The 21,593-nt window shown below is 43.5% G+C and overlaps 1 protein-coding gene across 1 annotated transcript; it reads right to left on the reverse strand.

Moving 5' to 3' along the window:
- Window positions 1-3,434: 3,434 nt before the first annotated feature.
- Window positions 3,435-19,396, reverse strand: LOC110495870 (mitogen-activated protein kinase kinase kinase 2). Its single transcript, XM_021571367.2, has 15 exons — window positions 18,983-19,396; window positions 15,436-15,515; window positions 15,093-15,211; window positions 14,837-14,977; window positions 13,462-13,575; window positions 12,997-13,093; window positions 12,582-12,712; window positions 11,879-11,958; window positions 11,596-11,756; window positions 11,234-11,446; window positions 10,877-11,025; window positions 10,671-10,802; window positions 9,080-9,209; window positions 8,642-8,819; window positions 3,435-7,744 (listed from the first exon to the last, which is right to left on the reverse strand). Exons 2-15 carry the CDS (start codon window positions 15,485-15,487, stop codon window positions 7,525-7,527), a joined length of 1,917 nt encoding a protein of 638 aa, XP_021427042.1. The 5' UTR covers window positions 15,488-15,515; window positions 18,983-19,396; the 3' UTR covers window positions 3,435-7,524.
- Between the last annotated feature and the right edge of the window lie 2,197 nt (window positions 19,397-21,593).

Here is a 21,593-nt window from a genome sequence, read left to right on the forward strand (position 1 = left end):
TACTAGGCTGTCCGCACCACCCTCTGTAGCGCCATGCAATCGAGGGCGGTGCTGTTGGCATACCAAGCAGTGATGCAGCCAGTCAAGATGCTCTCAATGTTACAGCTGTAGAACTTTGAGGATTTGAGTGTACATGACAAACCTTCTCAACCTTCTGAGGGGCAAGAGGCGCTGATGTGCCTTCTTCACAACTGTGCGCGGACCATTTTAAGTTCTTAAGTGCTTTGGACACTGATGAACTTGAAGCTCCTGACCCGCTCCACTGCAGTCCCTGCGATGTGGATGGGAGCGTGCTCATCCCCCTGTGTCCCGTAGTCCACGATCAGGTCCTTGGTCTTAGTGACAGTTGTTGTTCCGGCGCCACACTGCCAGGTCTCTGACCTCCTCCTTGTAGGCCGCCTCATTGTCGCCAGTGATCAGGCTTACCCCCGTTGTGTCATCAGCAAACTTGGTGTTAGAGTCGTGCATGGCCACGGTCGTGGGTGAACAAGGAGTACAGGAGGGGACTAAGCACAAACCCCTGTGGGCCCCCCCGGTGTTGAGGGACAGCGTGGTGGTGATGTTGCCTACCCTCACCACCTGGGTTCGGCCCGTCAGGAAGTCCACGATCCAGTTGCAGAGGGAAGTGTTCAGTCTCAGGGTCCTAAGCTTGGTGACGAGCTTACAGGGACAATGGTGCCGAACGCTGAGCTGTAGTCAATGAACAGCATTCTCACCCTAGGTATTTGTCTTATCTAGGTGGGTCAGGGCAGTGTGGGTGTGACACTCACATAGACCTGTCACTAATTGTGTTTCACAAACTCAGTCCTACATTTGGTTTCTTGCCCTAGCACTATACAGCAGGTTCAAATAATCAAATTCTGGGACACTGTAAAGTCCATGGAGAATAAGAACACCTCCTCCCAGCTGCCCACTGCACTGAAGATAGGAAACACTGTCACCACTGATAAATCCACCATAATTGAAAATTTCAATAAGCATTTTTCTACTGCTGGCCATGCTTTCCACCTGGCTACTCCTACCCCTGTCAACAGCACTGCACCCCCAACAGCAACTCGCCCAAGCCTTCCCCATTTCTCCTTCTCCCAAATCCATTCAGCTGATGTTCTGAAAGAGCTGCAAAATCTGGACCCCTACAAATCAGCCGGGCTAGACAATCTGGACCCTTTCTTTCTAAAATTATCTGCCGAAATTGTTGCCACCCCTATTACTAGCCTGTTCAACCTCTCTTTCGTGTCGTCTGAGATTCCCAAAGATTGGAAAGCAGCTGCGGTCATCCCCCTCTTCAAAGGGGGGGACACTCTTGACCCAAACTGCTACAGACCTATATCTATCCTACCATGCCTTTCTAAGGTCTTCGAAAGCCAAGTCAACAAACAGATTACCGACCATTTTGAATCTCACCATACCTTCTCTGCTATGCAATCTGGTTTCAGAGCTGGTCATGGGTGCACCTCAGCCACGCTCAAGGTCCTAAACGATATCTTAACCGCCATCGATAAGAAACATTACTGTGCAGCCGTATTCATTGATCTGGCCAAGGCTTTCGACTCTGTCAATCACCACATCCTCATCGGCAGACTCAACAGCCTTGGTTTCTCAAATGATTGCCTCGCCTGGTTCACCAACTACTTCTCTGATAGAGTTCAGTGTGTCAAATCTGAGGGTCTGTTGTCCGGACCTCTGGCAGTCTCTATGGGGGTGCCACAGGGTTCAATTCTTGGACCGACTCTCTTCTCTGTATACATCAATGAGGTCGCTCTTGCTGCTGGTGAGTCTCTGATCCACCTCTACGCAGACGACACCATTCTGTATACTTCCGGCCCTTCTTTGGACACTGTGTTAACAACCCTCCAGGCAAGCTTCAATGCCATACAACTCTCCTTCCGTGGCCTCCAACTGCTCTTAAATACAAGTAAAACTAAATGCATGCTCTTCAACCGATCACTACCTGCACCTACCCGCCTGTCCAACATCACTACTCTGGACGGCTCTGACTTAGAATACGTGGACAACTACAAATACTTAGGTGTCTGGTTAGACTGTAAACTCTCCTTCCAGACCCATATCAAACATCTCCAATCCAAAGTTAAATCTAGAATTGGCTTCCTATTTCGCAACAAAGCATCCTTCACTCATGCTGCCAAACATACCCTTGTAAAACTGACCATCCTACCAATCCTCGACTTTGGCGATGTAATTTACAAAATAGCCTCCAATACCCTACTCAACAAACTGGATGCAGTCTATCACAGTGCAATCCGTTTTGTCACCAAAGCCCCATACACTACCCACCATTGCGACCTGTACGCTCTCGTTGGCTGGCCCTCGCTTCATACTCGTCGCCAAACCCACTGGCTCCATGTCATCTACAAGACCCTGCTAGGTAAAGTCCCCCCTTATCTCAGCTCGCTGGTCACCATAGCATCTCCCACCTGTAGCACACGCTCCAGCAGGTATATCTCTCTAGTCACCCCCAAAACCAATTCTTTCTTTGGCCGCCTCTCTTTCCAGTTCTCTGCTGCCAATGACTGGAACGAACTACAAAAATCTCTGAAACTGGAAACTCTTATCTCCCTCACTAGCTTTAAGCACCAACTGTCAGAGCAGCTCACAGATTACTGCACCTGTACATAGCCCACATATAATTTAGCCCTATCAACTACCTCTTTCCCAACTGTATTTAATTTATTTATTTATTTTGCTCCTTTGCACCCCATTATTTTTATTTCTACTTTGCACATTCTTCCATTGCAAAACTACCATTCCAGTGTTTTACTTGCTATATTGTATTTACCTTGCCACCAAGGCCTTTTTTTGCCTTTACCTCCCTTCTCACCTCATTTGCTCACATTGTATATAGACTTGTTTATACTTTATTATTGACTGTATGTTTGTTTTACTCCATGTGTAACTCTGTGTTGTTGTATCTGTCGAACTGCTTTGCTTTATCTTGGCCAGGTCGCAATTGTAAATGAGAACTTGTTCTCAACTTGCCTACCTGGTTAAATAAAGGTTAAATAAATAAATAAAATAAATAAAATCTTAAATGAGTTCATTTGAATTAGCTGTGTAGAGCTAGGAAAGAAAAACAAACATGCACCCCTCGAGGCACCCAGGACAGTCTGGGAAACACTGCTAATAGCTCATACACTTCACATGGAGCCAAGACGACAACAATACAGTTTGATAAACTATTACGTTTCACTGTTGTCCATTACTGGAAAAACTGCTTATACTTGCCTGTCAACAACATGCCCATCCTAAAAGGCTTGCACAATGCAATCAGACCTGTAGTAGGCCTGTCCAAACTGCCTTTACAAAATAATCTACTGTGCTCACAAATCTCACACACAAAACAGGTTCAATATTTTTTTGTGTGTGGGGAGGGGGGGGGGGGGGGTAAAAAAAGAAGTAAATCTTAGAAAAACAGGTGAAATAAATATATTTTATTATTTTCATTGTCATCATAATTATTAACACATCAAAGTGCCAACAGACTGACAGTCTCTCCCAACCCTTTTCCATCAAGAGGTCTCCTCTCTTCAGCATTCATTTAGAGGAGCCAATAGGCCTTAGCCTGGACCCAGATCTGTTCTTGTTTACTCCATTGCTGTTATTTGACAAGTCAAAACAATGAGTGTCATGGAATTAGCATGATGGCACAGACTGGCACTCAGGCTAAAGCCAATGGGGCTCTTGCCACCATTGTACCTCTCCTCAGGATCCAACCATGCATAAAATCTCCCATTTAAAAATAAAAAATAAAAATATATATTAAAAAATGATGCATACCACTGATATACAGTTCTGATATAAACAGGCTTATTGGTCACAAACCAAATGGAATTATAAACATGGCTTCTTTTACAATACACAGAAAACAAATGTGAGGGATATAAGTGTAATCTTTCTTTTTAAAAAGGGGTACATTTTTCAAATGTATACATTTGTACATTTTTTATTCTTCTTCAATTCTATCTTTTTTTTTTTTACAGTCTGAATGCGCAAGGCATTTTGGCCGCCCCCAGTGTCCTTTGAGCACAAATTGCAGTACAGACACAGTCGCGCACACAGTCACACACACACACACACGAGAGAAGTGCTTACAGCACCTTGGAGTGGCAGCAGTGGCTTATAAAAAGCACATATTGTACCATATTGGTGTAGTTCGTTTGTATCTTGTTGGTTTTCAAGAAGCAGGGGAATACCATGTGGTGACTTATCATACCGTATTTCAGTTCACTGCCTATTACTTTAATAGTCTTGCCCGAATCCCAAACCCACCTGTCCAATCCTCTCAGATCTACACAAGTAGGGAGCAGGGGCTAGGGATTGATTGGTTTGCGATTCAGGCCTCGTCTACCATCACTAACTAACAGTCCCTCTGAGTGGGGAGGTGTAATTAAACCAAGTGGAGGACAGCCACCCAGTCTGTGTTCAGAGTTAGAATAGACTTGACTTCTCATTTCAACAGGGGAGTGTGAGGCCACCTGGTGGTGAGAATGAAACATTACATTCCTGACTGTAAGATCCTTGTGCAACACAACCACACGGAGTCAATCACATACAACACGTGCGCACGCACATGCACACACACACAGAAGCAAAAGTATTACAATCAGTGTAAAAAATCTGTATAGTCTCAAAAAATGTGCAAAAAAGGTCATCGCTAACAACAGAAACACAAGACAGACTATGCTCAACAGAGTAGAAGTCCATCGTCCCAATGAGTAACCTTGAAGAAGCGAGCGGTAGGGAACGCATTATGTACCAGTTTTAAATAGTGCATATGCGGTCCTCATTTCTGGTGAGAGTTGATCTCAGCGAGTCCCAGTGCTAATGGAAATGTTCAGTTACATTTTTTACAGGCAACGCAATGCAGGAGGGTAAGGAAGGGGTCTAACTTCTTGGGGACCAGCTTAGCTGATGATAACACTCACGGGTCGCCATTTTGCTTCTCAGACTAAAAGAAAACAAGAGTCAATAACCTTTATTTTTCTTAACCAGCACTTCTTCAGCGCGCGAGAGAGACCGGACTTAGTCACTTGTGGTGCTACGGTTAAGGGGAGAAAGTGCCTAGGCGATGATGGGAGAAATGCTCCATCATTTTTCAGGCTAGTTGATCAGTAGGTTTCCCGAACCCCTCACACAAAAGAGCTTGTGTTTCCATACCTTGAGTACCTATGGGTTAGCTTACAGGCAATGACAACGCCACCCCTTGGAGTCAAATAGACAACCACTTCCATCATGAAATTAACACCTATCCTACTGCATCTAGAAAATATGGGTCAAATATATATCTGACATTCTCTGTACCTGGCAGCACAAAACAGTTGGCACGGCTGTGATTTTTGATAAGTCTACTTGTTAGTAATGTTGAGGTGTGGCTGAGTACAGCACTGAAACTAGGGATGGACATTGAAAAGAAATGTCTGAGTACTCTCATGCAAATTATTGTGTGTACTGGCATTCAAACACAAAACAGGGCTGAAGGCAAAACAAGTTTGCAGTATGCCATCGATTGCTTCAATTCATGTTTTTTTAACGCTATATTTTCAGTGCACTTGACACACTCCAAACAATAAAACACATCTTAAAGTTTGAAATGTCATTTGAACCTGCTAAATAGTTGCATTTGCAAATTTCCAATGCAAATCTAGAATCGAGTCATCGAGCCCATCCCCAACTGAAACATACTGAAAACTGCTCTGGTGTGTGTGTGTGTGTGTGTGTGTGTGCGCCAAAGGAGTGTTTGAGAGGAGACATGACACAGCACATACTACTACAACATACCAGTACTTTCTTTCCCAAGGCATAGCAGGGCAAGAGGGCACAATAGTACCAGATGGTGTCCAACACTGTGGAGTATAACTGAGTATTCACCAGCACTGTCGAGTATTGATATTGGTATAATTGCAGAGCTTTTTGCTGAGTACTGTTCAGTGCAGTAGTATCTTAGTCAAGGTGTAAACTGGCTAACGTAGAGAGTGCTTCAGCGCAAAGTAGTACCTGATAATAACATACAGTATGCCTACAACTGAGTAACAAGCATCCTAATTGGCTAGCGGTTCTCCACTCTTCCTGTTTTAAAATGCCATAATGTACATTTTACCAATCAACTAAGGCCTGCCTAAACTTTGAGCAATCAACTGGCATCAGTACAACACGGCCAATCACAGAGCTCCGATGTATTTCTGTTAAGAACTGAAGCACCAAACCCATTATGATGAGCACTCTAGGTTTCTGCTTTGGTGTGTCTCGATTGTATCTGATCTGGGGTCAGTAAGAGACCTATGACCCCTGGCGAGGAGAAGGCAGAAAACAGTGCCAAAACTGATCTAACACCAGTCTGATACAGAGAGAAAAAAGGCAGATCAGAGCGAGCAGACCAATTCGGCGCACCACTGGCTGAACCACACTGATAAAAACACTTGGATATGATCCGAACCGTAAATAGGCTGGTACCTGTCTGATGCGTAGCGAAAACGTTTCAACCAAAGACATGTTCCTACACGGCTAAAAAGGCACACGGCAAAGAACAAAAGACTGGGAGGGGATTTGACAACAGACCCTGACAGACAGGCGACCTGACTGACACAGCAGACAAGACAGACACACTCACAATAGTCGCAGGACAGACTGAAGTAAAGCGAGGGATCCAAGCAACAAAATGATTATTTTTTATCATAGAATGTCTACAGTATAAATAAGAAGAACCGTTGAGTTGTGGATGTTCTACACAGACTGAATGTGCAAGTGAGGGGGGAGCAACATAGGCAGCAGTGTGACAAGAAGTGTGTGTGGGGGGGTAGGAGTGTTCTCCTCACCCGGTGTTCTGGTTGCGGATTCGATACCAGCGTGCTATGGGTTTTCTGCTGTACATTCTGGGTCGAGTCAGGACCACACTAACCACCAAGGGTGCGTTCAGCAGGACACGACGTTGTGCGACGTTCAGATCGATATAGCATATAGAACAAACCTGCCTCTAAGACGTGTAGAGTAAGGAATCGTTTCGGCTCTAATAATGCCATTTCTATCTGCAATGTTCCACAACATTTGCCTATTAAACGTGGCCCAGATTATCATGATCATCACCTCAAATCTCCACTAAGGTCCAGATCAGAATCACCGACGTAGACTCAGTGAGCTGAAGCACAGAGTGACTGAGTCCTACTCCACAATCAAAAGCAGGAGATATTAATCATAAAAACATTTTCAAAAAAGGTTATTTTGTCATCTTGGTTGGGAAACTTACCCTATTTCTGAAATTAAGGTGCAACTTTCTTTCTCTAAATGAGTTCATTCATTAATTCCTCCTTGCCAGTCTCCTAAAAACAGAGACGCAGGAGTTGTAGTCCCCACCGCTACCCACCTCATCCAATCACCAGATGGATACCTCCCACCAAGTCCTCTCTGGTCCAATGGGGGTTTTCCGTCTGGCGCTGGGAGGGCGGAGTCAGGGGGAGTGACAGCGAATCATCTAAGGCCATCTCTGGCAGTTCAGGGGTCAGGGGGAAGGGGCTAGTGAACAAAGATGTGCCTCAGAAGGTCGTCGGCCGAGGGCCTCAGCTTGGTTTCCACGAAGATGCGCTTGAGGAAGTCGCGGCCGTGGTCAGAGACGTGGACGGGCAGCGAGGGGTTGGTGGGCTGGGTGGCGATCTTAAAGATGGCCGCCATGGCCTCGAACTCGGCCCAGGGGGGCCGCTGGGTTAGCATCTCCACCACCGTGCAACCCACACTCCTGGAGAGGACACCACTGACATTAGCCAACATCATCATCAACAGTTGACATGACATGGAGGAGCTATAGGAGGACGGTCTCACTGTAACGGCTGGAATGGAATCAATGGATTGGTACCAAACACATCCAACATATGGAAACTCCGTTCCATTAATTCCAGTCCAGACATTAAAATGAGCTCGTCCTCCTGTAGCCCCTCCTACCAGCCTCCCACAATCCCCTCAACACATCAAGATCGTTATTGGTTCTCATCTCACCAAGATTTACATTGCAAAAAAAGGGAGACACTTTCTCAGTGGCTGTTACACTCGTCTACCAGATCCCCTCTCCTTTCTGAGCACTAATTAAAGAGACTTCATTGGAAATCATATGGTCGAAACCTCTTAACGGTGCAGTTTGGTTATGATATTTCCACAATATGAGGTCAAAATAACAGTCTGAAACTGTACAAATTGTGATGAGCTTTGGTGTAAGAGCAGTTTGAAAAAAATGGCTGGAATTTCAGCCTGTTCAGGTGGGATGGAACTTTCGGCCCACATTATGACAATGGGATCTGATTATAATAGACCAATGACAGTTCATCTGGGTAAGGGGGTGGGCTCTAGACCATCCTATTAGCCAATCAGGGCTGTCTATATAAATATCTTCAAATGTTTGTTCCCTAACACCCACAAGATCAGACAGAGCAAGGGCGAAAGGAGGCTCAGGGAAATAAATGATTTAAAAAAAAAAGAAGAGTTATTTTAATTAAATAAACAGTGATGACTTTTTTTTTTTTTTTTTCTTTTTACAAAGACTGCATGTGGGATTTAAGTCTCAGCCAGTGGTTTGAAAGAGAAGGAGACGAGGTGGAAACTATTTTGCTGATAACTCTGCCTCAGTAATAATCAGTCTTACCAGATATCAGCCTTCCTGCCATAGCCCTCTCCACTGATCACCTCTGGGCTCATCCAGTAGGGAGTACCAGTCACTGACTTGATCCCAGTTCCTGACAGACAGATGGTCTGTAGCCGCCTGCTCGCCCCAAAGTCCCCCAGCTTCACGTTTCCCACAGAGTCCCGCAGAATGTTGGCCCCTGGAGAGAAAGATGGAGGAAAAAGGGGGAGGGACAGGAAGAGGTAAGGAGGTGGTTTAGGTACATTCTCTGATAAGAAACTACATTACCCAGAAGTCACTGCTTGAGTTACAGCAACGTTCCCCTCAATATCCATCAACATTCTGTCATAAGCACGACATGAACATGAGAACTCTATGAGTCATAATGGTTCTTCCTATCAGAATCCAGCAACATTGTACTCCAATATTCCATCCATTTATCCCTCTCTCATTCTGCACCTTTGATGTCTCTGTGGACGATCATGTTGCTGTGTAGGTAGGACACTCCCTCCAGGATCTGACGGGTGTATCGACGCGTCACGTTTTCCGTCAAGGCCCCGTACGACTTCAGCTGGTCTTTGATGGAGCCCTGGGGACAGAGGGTGACCATATGAGAGTGCAAGCAACCCGCGGGTCCATTCCAGGTCATCTTTACTGAAGCAGCGTCGCGCCGATCAGCAGTGAAACTTCACTGAAACAAATACAACCTGGAACGCAGCCTACGTCGCCACACTGGTGGACGGAGACAGGTTTGAGTTGGTCTAAGTTCAGTTATTCAAACATATACAGTGGGGCAAAAAAAGTATTTAGTCAGCCACCAATTGTGTAAGTTCTCCCACTTAAAAAGATGAGAGGCCTGTAATTTTCATCATAGGTACACTTCAACTATGACAGACAAAATGAGAAAAATAAAAATCCACAAAATCACATTGTAGGATTTTGAATGAATTGATTTGCAAATTATGGTGGAAAATAAGTATTTGGTCAATAACAAAAGTTTCTCAATACTTTGTTATATACCCTTTGTTGGCAATGACAGAGGTCAAACGTTTTCTGTAAGTTTTCACAAGATTTTCACACACTGTTGCTGGTATTTTGGCCCATTCCTCCATGCAGATCTCCTCTAGAGCAGTGATGTTTTGGGGCTATTGCTGGGCAACACGGACTTTCAACTCCCTCCAAAGACTTTCTATGGGGTTGAGATCTGGAGACTGGCTAGGCCACTCCAGGACCTTGAAATGCTTCTTACGAAGCCACTCCTTCGTTGCCCGGGCGGTGTGTTTGGGATCATTGTCATGCTGAAAGACCCAGCCACGTTTCATCTTCAATGCCCTTGCTGATGGTAGGCTTTGTTACTTTGGTCCCAGCTCTCTGCAAGTCATTCACTAGGTCCCCCTGTGTGGATCTGGGATTTTTGCTCACCGTGTGATCATTTTGCTCACCTTGTGATAATTTTGACCCCACGGGGTGAGATCTTGCGTGGAGCCCCAGATCGAGGGAGATTATCAGTGGTCTTGTATGTCTTCCATTTCCTAATAATTGCTCCCACAGTTGATTTCTTCAAACCAAGATGCTTACCTATTGCAGATTCAGTCTTCCCAGCCCGGTGCAGGTCTACAATTTAGTTTCTGGTGTCCTTTGACAGCTCTTTGGTCTTGGCCATAGTGGAGTTTGGAGTGTGACTGTTTGAGGTTGTGGGCTTTTATACTGATAACAAGTTCAAACAGGTGCCATTAATACAGGTAACGAGTGGAGGACAGAGGAGCCTCTTAAAGAAGAAGTTACAGGTCTGTGAGAGCCAGAAATCTTGCTTGTTTGTAGGTGACCAAATACTTATTTTTCACCATAATTTGCAAATAAATTCATAAAAAAATCCTACAAAGTGATTTTCTGGATTTTTTTCCCTCATTTTGTCTGTCATAGTTGAAGTGTACCTATGATGAAAATTACAGGCCTCTCTCATCTTTTTAAGTGGGAGAACTTGCACAATTGGTGGCTGACTAAATACTTTTTTGCCCCACTGTACACTACACACACACTATACACTTACCCCGGGCATGTACTCCATAAAGATGGACAGAGTTCTCTCGTTGGAGTCTCGTAGACAGCCGTAGTACTGGACGATCCGTTCATGGCACAAGTTCTTCAGTAACTGGATCTCACACTCCAGGGCACTTACCTCCTGCAGATAGACAAGATATGTTGAGTACACAGCGTACACAACTCTCGACCACACACAATCTCTGTTCCACTTACCTTGCTGGTCTCGGGACTCTCTGGGTCAAACTGGACTTGTTTAACAGCCAGCTCTCTGCCAGTGTCTGCATCGTAGCACAGGAAGACCCGGCCAAACGCACCCTGACCCAGCAGCTTACCTAGCCGCCAGTTAGTAGGGGCACGTGGAGCTGGACAGACATGGGGGAAAATCAAAATAGGTCATTTGTGTGCGTTTATAAGACTGGTTGCAAAAGTGCTTAGCAGCTACACGGTCAGACCAGCTATCCTTCCAGCTGAACTTTCTGCCATCCTTCCACCCCCACATCTGTATTCTTCTCTCCATTCTCAATTTCTCCTTTCCCTCCCTATTGTCTCCCTCCATCCAGCTCTACTCACAGCGGCTGGGTGGGCTGATGTCCATAACGGAGAGGGTGGGGTTGGGCTCGATGTCGCTGCCCCTGCGTCTGCGACCCCCGGGCTCCTCCAGGTCTGGGGTGAATATGCTGCTGCCACTGCTGGTGCTGGGAGACTGCTCTGTGGGGCTGAAACTGACCGGGGAATGGAAACCGTGGACCTGGGTCCGCCTCGCTCGAGGGAACGTCTTACGCCCTGCAGGGGAGGATGGGAGAGGGAGAATGAAGGTAAACAACAATAGTTTTCTGTGATACTCTAAAAATAAAGAATTGGGACACCCGGATTTAAGGTTGAATTGACTGACTTTTGTTTTAGAGAGGGTGTGTTTTTGCTTGTTCCTTTACCATCACTGTAGTCCTGAAGGCCAAAGGAAATGTGGTATCGCCGTGGGTAAGTGCCCCCTTTCCCCGACTTCTCAAACACTGGAATATCATACTCTGGGTAAACTTGGTGGTTGTCTGGGTAGCTCTGGGCTCGGGGCATACGGGACTTAGGATAGTTATCACTGCAAGGAAATACAGGGCGAACACATGTTTTAAAAAACGGTTCGATTCAGAAGGTGAAATGTTGAAGGTTACCACAATGCATGCTGGCTATGTGGTTCTTAGCTGTATGTCCACGACTCACCTGTCCAGTGGGCTGTCCAGTGAGGGACAACTCCCCGATGCGGAGTTCTCTGGACTGCTCATTGACAGAGGGTCCAGCATCTAGAAAGGAGAGATTGAGTTTGTGACTCTGCTGTCATTTGTCATACTCTGAACATGTTAATTCAAATGATCATAACAGTGGTAATGAAGGACAGTTACGAGTAGGCAAGAGTGTTGGGACTAGGCCTTGGTATGACTGTTCCTGATCTGGGCCACTGTCTCTATCCCCAGTCTCTGAGGTGAGGTCATAGAGCTAGATAGAGGACTCATCTTTGTAGCTGTACCATTATGGCGACTGTGACAGCATGGGCATCACCATTGAGGCCATCTCCATTTTAAAGTAGTCCATTTTTGTCTTTTGTGTATAAAAAAAAAAAGAGAGAAGCTAATATTTGTGATTTACCGCCACATGCCGTGCTGGAGTCCTGGACAAAATTGTGTGTGTCATTCATTTATTATAGCCAATTGATGGCGGTGACGCAGTTTAAAAGCCATTTACAAACCATAGGCAACCCAATTTGAAGAAGACAATGCTCTTATTAGTGGCTGATCGCTCCCAACCCATAGGAATCCCCAAACAGTTGACTACTTTAAAAATGGTGGAAGCCCTAAATGTCAATGTCAATGCTAAAGCGGGTTAGATGGCTAGAGAGTCCTCTATCCATCTCTATAGGTGAGGTTACCTGGTCCATGCTTTCTGGAATGAACTCTCCCTCGCTGTTAATGCTGGTGAAGGAGCCGTTTCTGGCCACCTGCTGGAGGGCATCGGGAATGTAGCCTGGAGGGGGAGAGCTGCGGTCCCCGGAGTGAGACCCTGGATGAAAGACAATTACACACATTTCTAGCTGAAGACTTACTACTAGACTGGTGGTGAAATATAAGGTGTTTTGGATGCGTCTAATGCCATGAAGCAAATGGATTTGGAGAAAGAAAGAAAGAAAGAAAGAAAGAAAGAAAGAAAGAAAGAAAGAAAGAAAGAAAGAAAGAAAGAAAGAAAGAAAAAGTATTTACTAGAAGGACAATTTCAGAGATTTAATTAAATGAATTACACACACAGATATAGTTGTCATTGAAAACACCACAGAGTTGATGACCCACCTATCAAAGCCAGCATGCTTTTATTGTCTGTGGCCCTGAAGCGGGTGTTGTCCAGGTCTTCGTGTGGGGGCAGCAGGTCCATGCTGGACGTGGAGGTCTGAGAGGAGAAATTAAACACCATCCATCCATATCAAAACAGTTTTACTATACAACCGTTTCTTTTACAGAATAAAACAATGCTTTTATGTCAGCTTAAACAAAGGTCTCATGATGATTTATTCAAGTAAATACTCAAGAAAGTGTGCTGAACATAGTGAGCTGTTGATGGGTCAATCAGCCAGTACAGTAGTATGCTATGGATTGTGTGCGATTCCCTACAGTCACTGTGCTGTGATCTGGGCCCATATCTGCCAAGCTTCTCAGAGTAAAAGTAATGATTTAGGATCTGTCCGCGTAATCTTATTCATTATTATCCAAAAGGCTCAACTGATCCTAGATCAGCACTCCCAACTCTGTGGTCCTAACCTGAGAGGAGGCCTGGAGCACCAGGAGGATCTTCAGGCTCTTCATGTGGACGCTGCGATCTAGCAGCTCCACGGCCTTGTCCAGGTCATCCTGAGTGGTCAGAGGAATCACCAGCTGGGAGGGAGGAGGGGAGAGAACCACAGAGAGGGAAACAGACAGATCAGCTTGGAAGAAGAGGAAGAAACGGCAGCAAGAGAAGGGAGTGAAATAGAAAAGAAAGGTGTTGGTAGTTTCTAACAGAACAATTCATTCTCTCGCTCACACGTGTTGATGATTGGCTTTTGGTGCTTATTTGACTGCCAGAGATCAACATTGTGACTAGGGGCTGGGCTGTATGGCCCAAATATCATATCACGGTATTTAAAAGAATATTGGACGGTATGAAGGTATTTTATGTTATGAACAATAAAAGTTCTACATTTGCTTTATGACCCTAGAGTGGCAACACATACATTCTAAGTGATTTCAATTTGTTTTTCTCCAATCTGACTTTTTTATACTGTTCAATTCAACCCAAAATCATTTCCTGCATTTTAATCCATTTCTGCATTTCCTGCACTCATTTGAGATCTAGCCATTAGCGGCAAACACAATAAATGTACTGGCCAGCTAACTAGCCATTAGCGGCAAACACAATAAATGTACTGGCCAGATAACTAGCCATTAGCGGCAAAAACAATAAATGTACTGGCCAGATAACTAGCCATTAGCGGCAAACACAATAAATGTACTGGCCAGCTAACTAGCCATTAGCGGCAAACACAATAAATGTACTGGCCAGCTAACTAGCCATTAGCTGCAAACACAATAAATGTACTGGCCAGCTAACTAGCCATTAGCGGCAAACACGATGTAGGCCCAACTTGCTAACAAAAGACAAACTAGCTGTTTGCAGATGTAAGAAACACAAACTAATGGTGTGATTATAGAACACTAGTGGATTTATATTAAGAAGCAAAGTGAAAACATCATAGCTGTCATCAACATCATTGATGTTGACCATGCAGCATTGACCATGCAGACTGAACACAAGTGTCTCACGGTTTATTGTATTCGTTTTTTGCATTTTATTGTAGTATTATTATGAACAAAAGAAACACACATGCAAGTGTCTTGTGGTCGAGGAACAACAAATGCGCTCCTTCAGGGGCAGGGGCTAGGTCTGTGTGGAAAGCGGCATGGAGAGAGACGACTCAAGTAGCGAACTATAACGGACGTTACACACGGCGTATCACAAACCAAACATTCAAATACCGTTATAGAAGGTAAGGTTAAAAACCCAAACTAGTCGGTGCATCAACACCAGTACATCGTAAAATACGGTATACCGCCCAGCCCCACTGTGACTTGGTGATGATGTTATCGTGATAAGTACCTCATTGTTGGTGTAATGCAGGTCCATGGCCTGACCGAAGGCCACTTTGGCTTTGTTCCCCAGGTCATCCAGCCTGACTGGGCGAAAGAACTGCAAGATCCTCTTCTCCCCTTTGAACTCAAACTTCACTCGCACATCGTTCTGTAAAACACACACACCAGCATTCATGAGAGGAAAGGGGATGAGAAAGAGAAATGCCATTCATTTAATTGAGACTGTTCTCTGATGAGTGCCAAGTGGAGGCAAGTGGACAGACCTGATTTTTGGGTGAAGAGGCCTTGGGTTTTCCCAGGTCAGATAGGGTCATGGCAGGGCGGCTAGAGCGGTGCAGTTCGGCCAGGTCCTGCATTATAGAGTTCAGCGCCTCCTGTTCATCTGTTTGGGGCAGGTAGAAAGCTCAGAACAGAAAACACAGAATAGAAGCCATAGAACATTCTCTGTTGTTTGATGTACCGTTCTTAGCCACGGAACCGAGAGTATTGCAAAGCATTCCCAGGGCACCTTAAATGATCAAATATGGCCTAGTGTCATGACAGTTCCGATGTATTACAACTGTGTCTATGTGTTGGGAGAAAGTGTGTGGGAGGATGTACACATACTCATTTTGACACGTTGATTCACCCAGGAGTCCAGGATAGAGGATTCTCCCATCAAAAGGGGTTCCTTTCTCCTGTAAAATCTGAGTATTGCACACAAACAGAATGAGTCACTCACTAGCAAACTGATTCACACTAGAATCATTCTGCATTTCTAGCTAAATATGGTTTACATTGGGTCGTGCCATTTGATTTCATTCACTTTGTTACCGCACTTTTTTTCATTTGAATGAAACTTTCTACACATAATTTGCCCATGGTCGAAGTGGTCAGAAAGTTACTTTTTGGACCTGAATGCCAAAACATTTAGGAGATCAAGGTGCTTAAAGATGACACATTTTGCACACCCCCACCCTACCATGAGACATCCATGTCTTCATCACCGGAAAAGATAAACGGTTCAGTTTGATATACATTTTAAAGCTTACAAACAAGGTTGTCAAACTAGTTTAATAAAAATGTACGCGCTTTAACGTCAATTATCTAAAAACGTGTATTTTACACCCTATTTGACATCATCTGTGATGTTTGTGTTGTGCCCGCCATCAGTTGAGACACAGCATGCTCTTGAATACAGGGTGGGTGTGATAAATGTACTAAAATGGGAATAACATTTTATTTTCAACTTTCAAAATGGTAGCAGAAAGATGATTGGAGGTCCACACATCAAAGAATGTTGACTTTAATGGAAATATCATTTGTTTTAAATTATACCGTCAGTCCTCCATAGGAAACCTATTGAAATCACAGAAATATAGATAATAGAACCGACATTGCCATTTAAGTTGACATTCGACGGTGGGTGGACCAGCTGCCATCTTTGTGGCAGTAAATGGAAGTAAAATGTCATTTCAATTTAAATGCCAATGATGCACCAATTAAATTGCAGTGGTCTGAAGGGGTATGAATTATATATCTATGATTGACATGACACCCACCCTGTATTCAAAAGTATTCTGTGTATCAACCGATGGCAGGCACAACACAAACACCTCAAATGTAAAATAGGGTCTAAGCTACAACATATGTGAAAATGTTGTTTTTATAAAATCAGATTTTACTTGGTTTTTTGATCATTGATGTTCAAGGTTAAAAATATTTTTACTTTTTCATTCAAAATTAAGACATTTCTAAATATGCAACAAACAAAAAAATAGCAACATGCAACAATTTCTAAGCTTTTACTGAGTTGCAGCTCATATGAGGAAATCAGTCAATTGAAATATACTGAACAAAAATATAAACGCAACATGTTAAGTGTTGGTTATATGTTTCATGAGCTGAAATAAAATATCCCAGAAATGTTCCATACGCACAAAAAACATTTACCTCAAATGTTGTGCACAAATTTGTTTACATCCTTGTTAGTGAGCATTTCTCCTTTGCGAAGATAACCTTTGCGAAGATAATCCATCCACCTGACAGGTGTGACCAGTTTTGTCACAACGCCACAGATTTCTCAAGTTGAAGGACCATGCAATTGGCATGCTGACTGCATGAATGTCAACCAGAGCTATTACCAGAGAATTTAATGTTCATTTCTCTACCAAAAGCCACCTCCATCATTTTAGAGAATTTGGCAGTACATCCAACCAGCCTCACAACTGCACACCACGTGTAATCACGCCAGCCCAGGACCACCACATCCAGCTTCTTCAACTGCGTGATCGTCTGAGACCGGCCATCCGGACTAGCTGATAAAAAGTCCATAGATTAGGGCCTAATGAATTTATTTCAATTAACTGATTTCCTTATATGAACTGTAACTAAGTAAAATCTTAGAAATTGTTGCGTGTTGGGTTTATATTTTGTGCAGTAGAAATTCATCAGGCCATAATCTATATATTTCACATGACTGGGAATACAGATATGCATCTGTTGGTGACATATACCTTTCAATAAAACATTTAAAAATGGGCCTCGGGATCTCGTAGCGGTATTTTTGTGTATTCAAATTGCCAATCAAATGCAATTGTGTTCATTTTCCGTAGCTTATGCCTGCCCATACCATATCCCCACCATGTTGGAGATACTGCCAAATTCTCTAAATCGATGTTGGAGGCGGCTTATGGTAGAGAAATTAACATTACATTCTCTGCCAACAAATGTTGAATAAAATTATATTGTATTATATTCCATTACATTCTCTGCCGATTGTCCAGTGGTGTTGGTCCTTCAGCTGGTCAAAATATCAACAGGAAAGTATTATTAAACAGACTTCAAAACATGGGTCTGTGTGTGTGGCAATCAAAATGTGTTTGATTATGACCGAAGGCACGTGCACAAGTACATGCACTCATTCAGACTAACAGGTCTTTTCATGGTCTTGCATGTGGCAGGTTATAGAAAATTCAACTTCAGTAAGTTAGGTAAACAATAGTTTCCTGTGGATATTTTAACAAAAAAAATGTGAGCAGCTGAAAGACCAACCACACAGGCAACCGGTAGAGTAAGTTCAAATATAATTTTATTCGACATTCTGGCTGTCAGGAAAATGTCCACGATTTTGCAGTACTTTGTTTCATACTGTATACCAATAATTGGTATCAAAGTCTGATTTATTTGGCAATGTAGGTGTATGTGTAATTCCACAATAACAGTGTGACAAACTTTTTCACGTTAAAATGTCAAACAAAAAACAATTACAAAGCTAAACAAACCATTGAACTTTATGCACAATGACTACTTTTACATTTTCACAAAAACACATTTACTTGAAGAACAGTGCAGATGTAAACTTTGGTAACAGAATGACGGTTTGTGCCATCATTCTGTTACTAAACTTTGCATCTACTGTTTTTTCAAGTGAATGTGTTTATGTAAAACGTTCAGTGGAAATTGTTAAAAGTAGCTAACGTTAGTCCTTTCTGAGTCTGACAAATCTGAGTCTCAGCGTCACTGTTACTTACAGTGTAATTGCCTGTATGCAAAATTGGTCAAATTTGTGCACCCCTCTACCTACTAAAATGTTTTAGCATTCTGACCACCTCTACCATTGGCAAATATAGAAAGGTGTCATTCAAACCAAATGGGGTGCGGTCAAAAAGTGATTGAAATCAAATGGAACGAACCCATATGAGGCTGTCGTTCAAGCTATTTAGTAATGCAAGGTTATCTAGCTAATTGAGCTGTAACATTCGGATCTATGCCTATGGTCATTAGCTAGCTAAACACTGCGATCCAAATCAACACAAGACACCCTAAATTACTAGCTTGCACAGCTAACCAGTCGGTTCATGACAGAAGTTGACAGCTAGCTAACGTATTAGTTGGTTATCGACGTAGACATGCATCTGTGCTAGCAAACTGATATTATTTGTTAACAATTTGCAAACGACAGCTAACGTTAGATTACATCGCCTGACAGGGAAGTTGTCGAGTTAGCTGGTTAACATTAGCTAGCTAAATGTTTTCCACGATTAACTTGCTTGCTACCGATACGTAGCTAGTTAGCTACGTGACGTGAGCCACACACACATCGTGCAAATCAATAGGTCAGGTACTTTCTTTCTGTAAATTGTAACGGTTAACTAAAATGTTTCTGATTTACCTGGGTGGATTCTGTATCTTCACTTCCTCATCCACAGGGCCAGCGACAAGAGCCCCGGCCCCGCGGATAGCGGTCTTTGAGAAAGCAGAAGTTTAGAGTCCGCTTCGAACTTTACTTGAGTCCAAGGCCCCGAGTTTCAGGCCAAGATATCACTAACGCTTGTGTTGTGCAAGATGCTCTTCGACGTGAAAACTGACAATGGCGATGTGAACTAATTAAAACAAGCATTTGAATATCTATCCGTTGACTTAAACTTAATCCACACGTCTGTTTGATTTATAAAGCTAGCTACATGAAAACGGTTCTACCAACACAGCTCAGCTGCAATCTTCCCCCAATAATAACAGCAAGCCTAGTTGGAAGAGTCCAACCACAACACAAGTTTGTTGATGTCAGAGAAATGTGTGTGTGCTTCTGGTTTCGTCATCAAAATATGTGGTCGTTCGATTTGGCTGTCAGATTAATAACACAGACAGAAGGGGTAACCTTGAAAAATAATATATATATATATATATATCTTTGTTAATAACTTGCACTCCTAGTGCTGCACTTCATAGTTAAAATGTCCATACAATATTATAGAAATCTCACATTATTCAGTTTTGATTCATAATAGGTCAGAATGCATTGCTATACACCTCCTATCTCACTATGTGCATCGCTATGCAACTCCAATCTCAATCTCCCAACGTTTTTGCAATTTAACCCTGGCATTCACACTTGGGCAATACAATTTAGCTACAGTACTTAAATAATGTGTAATGTGTATGATTTTGTGCATGAAATGTGTGTAATTGTTTTTACTCCAACATTTCAAATTCCAGGTTGCTTCTTCAGTGCCACCAGGTCTCCTCCTGGCGAATAGTTAGTGATGCAAAGGCCGAAGCACAAAATTAAAAGGACTCTTATTTAGAAGAACAAACTACTCACTTTCTGTGGAAACATAAGAAGGACTACTTCTGTGGGAGAGGTATGGGGGATGATTAAGAGGATGAGTGGGGTCAGACGAGATCGGGATCTCCCTGTGCTGAAAAGTGGGTAGACTGTTGCAATGAGAGACATGGAGAAGGCAGAGATGATAGCTCAGACTTTTGTGAAGGTGCACAGCACAAATAATCTAACGGAATAGGGACAGCGTTGGAAAGACAGGGTCAGAGGAGAGAAGGATGAGATGTGTTCCATCATGGGAAAAGTACTGGGCCTTTACAATAACGTGTGGCAGGACGAAATACGGAAACCAGGGAAAGACCCTATTAATCCATCAAGTTATAGACCGGTAGCGTTGACATCTCCTGTCTGTAAACTTATGGAAAGGAGGATAACAGAAAGGCTGACGTACTTCCTGGAGAGCGGAGGACTAATGTCACCAGGTCAAAGTGGGTTCAGGAAAGGCAGGGGAATGATGCATCCTGTACTGGGTCTCGTCAATCATATGGAAGGCACAGGCAAATAAGGAGGTGGGGGTAGCCATTTTCTTTGATTTAGAGAAGGCCTATGATATGATGGAGAAGGGGGGCCTGCTTATCAAACTGGATAGCATGGGGGTTGGAGAAAGGGTTTTTAACTGGATAAAGGACTTTCTTTTTGGACGATCAATACAAGTGAGTGTGGTGAGTTGCATGTGAGAAAGTTATGAGGTAGATAATGGTACCCCCCCCCCAGGGAAGTGTGATTAGTCTTTTGTTGTTCTCCGTTATGATTGATGATGTATTCATCAGGTGAGATCAGATATTGGGAAGTGATTGTTTGCGGATGACGGGGTGCTGTGGAAGAGAGGGAGGAAAATTCCCCATACAGCCGAGAGAGTTCAAGAAGCGATCAGAGATGTTGAGCAGTGGTCTCTCAGGTGGCGCTTCAAGTTCTCAGTTGAGAAAACACAGACTGGGTTTTCTACTGGAAGGAATATTCAGGAGGAAATATACCTGAAGCTCTACGGGAGGAAGGTGGAGACGGTGGAAGTGTTCAGGTTCCTGAGGGTCTGATTTGACACTTGAATGACATGGGCAGAACATATGAACACAGTAGTTAGCAAAGGAAATCAAATATTGAATATGATGCGTTGCCTGTCAGGAATGGAGTATAGCAATATCAAGGTCATCACTGGACTATGGTACTGTAGCATATGGATCAGCAGCTCTGACATCTTTATAAAAGCTAGACGTAATCCAGGCTCAAGCTCTAAGAATATGTTGAGGAGCAGTCAGACATTGCTCGTCCTAGTATTTCTATATTTCTTAACTCCATTCTTTGACTTTAGATTCTTGTGTATTGTTGTGAATTGTTAGATATTACTGCACTGTTGGAGCTAGGAACACAACCACCCGCATTAACGTCTGCTAAATATGTGCATGTGACCATTAACATTTGATTTGATTTGAGAGATGCCTTTAAAGATGAGAAGACAATCACTAACCATGACATATTGGGTAAATCCTCAAGGACATAAGGTCACACAACCTTCTGGAAAAGAAGGTGCTCCTAGAGTCCTGGGAGCATAAACCTGATCTGAATAAAAGTTTTGGGTGGTTAGGTAAGGGCATAGTGAGAGAGGCGGGGCTGTTTGGGAAGGAGTTCAGCCCCCCTGTGGCGGGTACTATGCTGCCTTGAATAT

Source organism: Oncorhynchus mykiss, chromosome 18 (genome assembly GCF_013265735.2).
Source record: "Oncorhynchus mykiss isolate Arlee chromosome 18, USDA_OmykA_1.1, whole genome shotgun sequence".
NCBI lineage: Eukaryota > Metazoa > Chordata > Actinopteri > Salmoniformes > Salmonidae > Oncorhynchus > Oncorhynchus mykiss.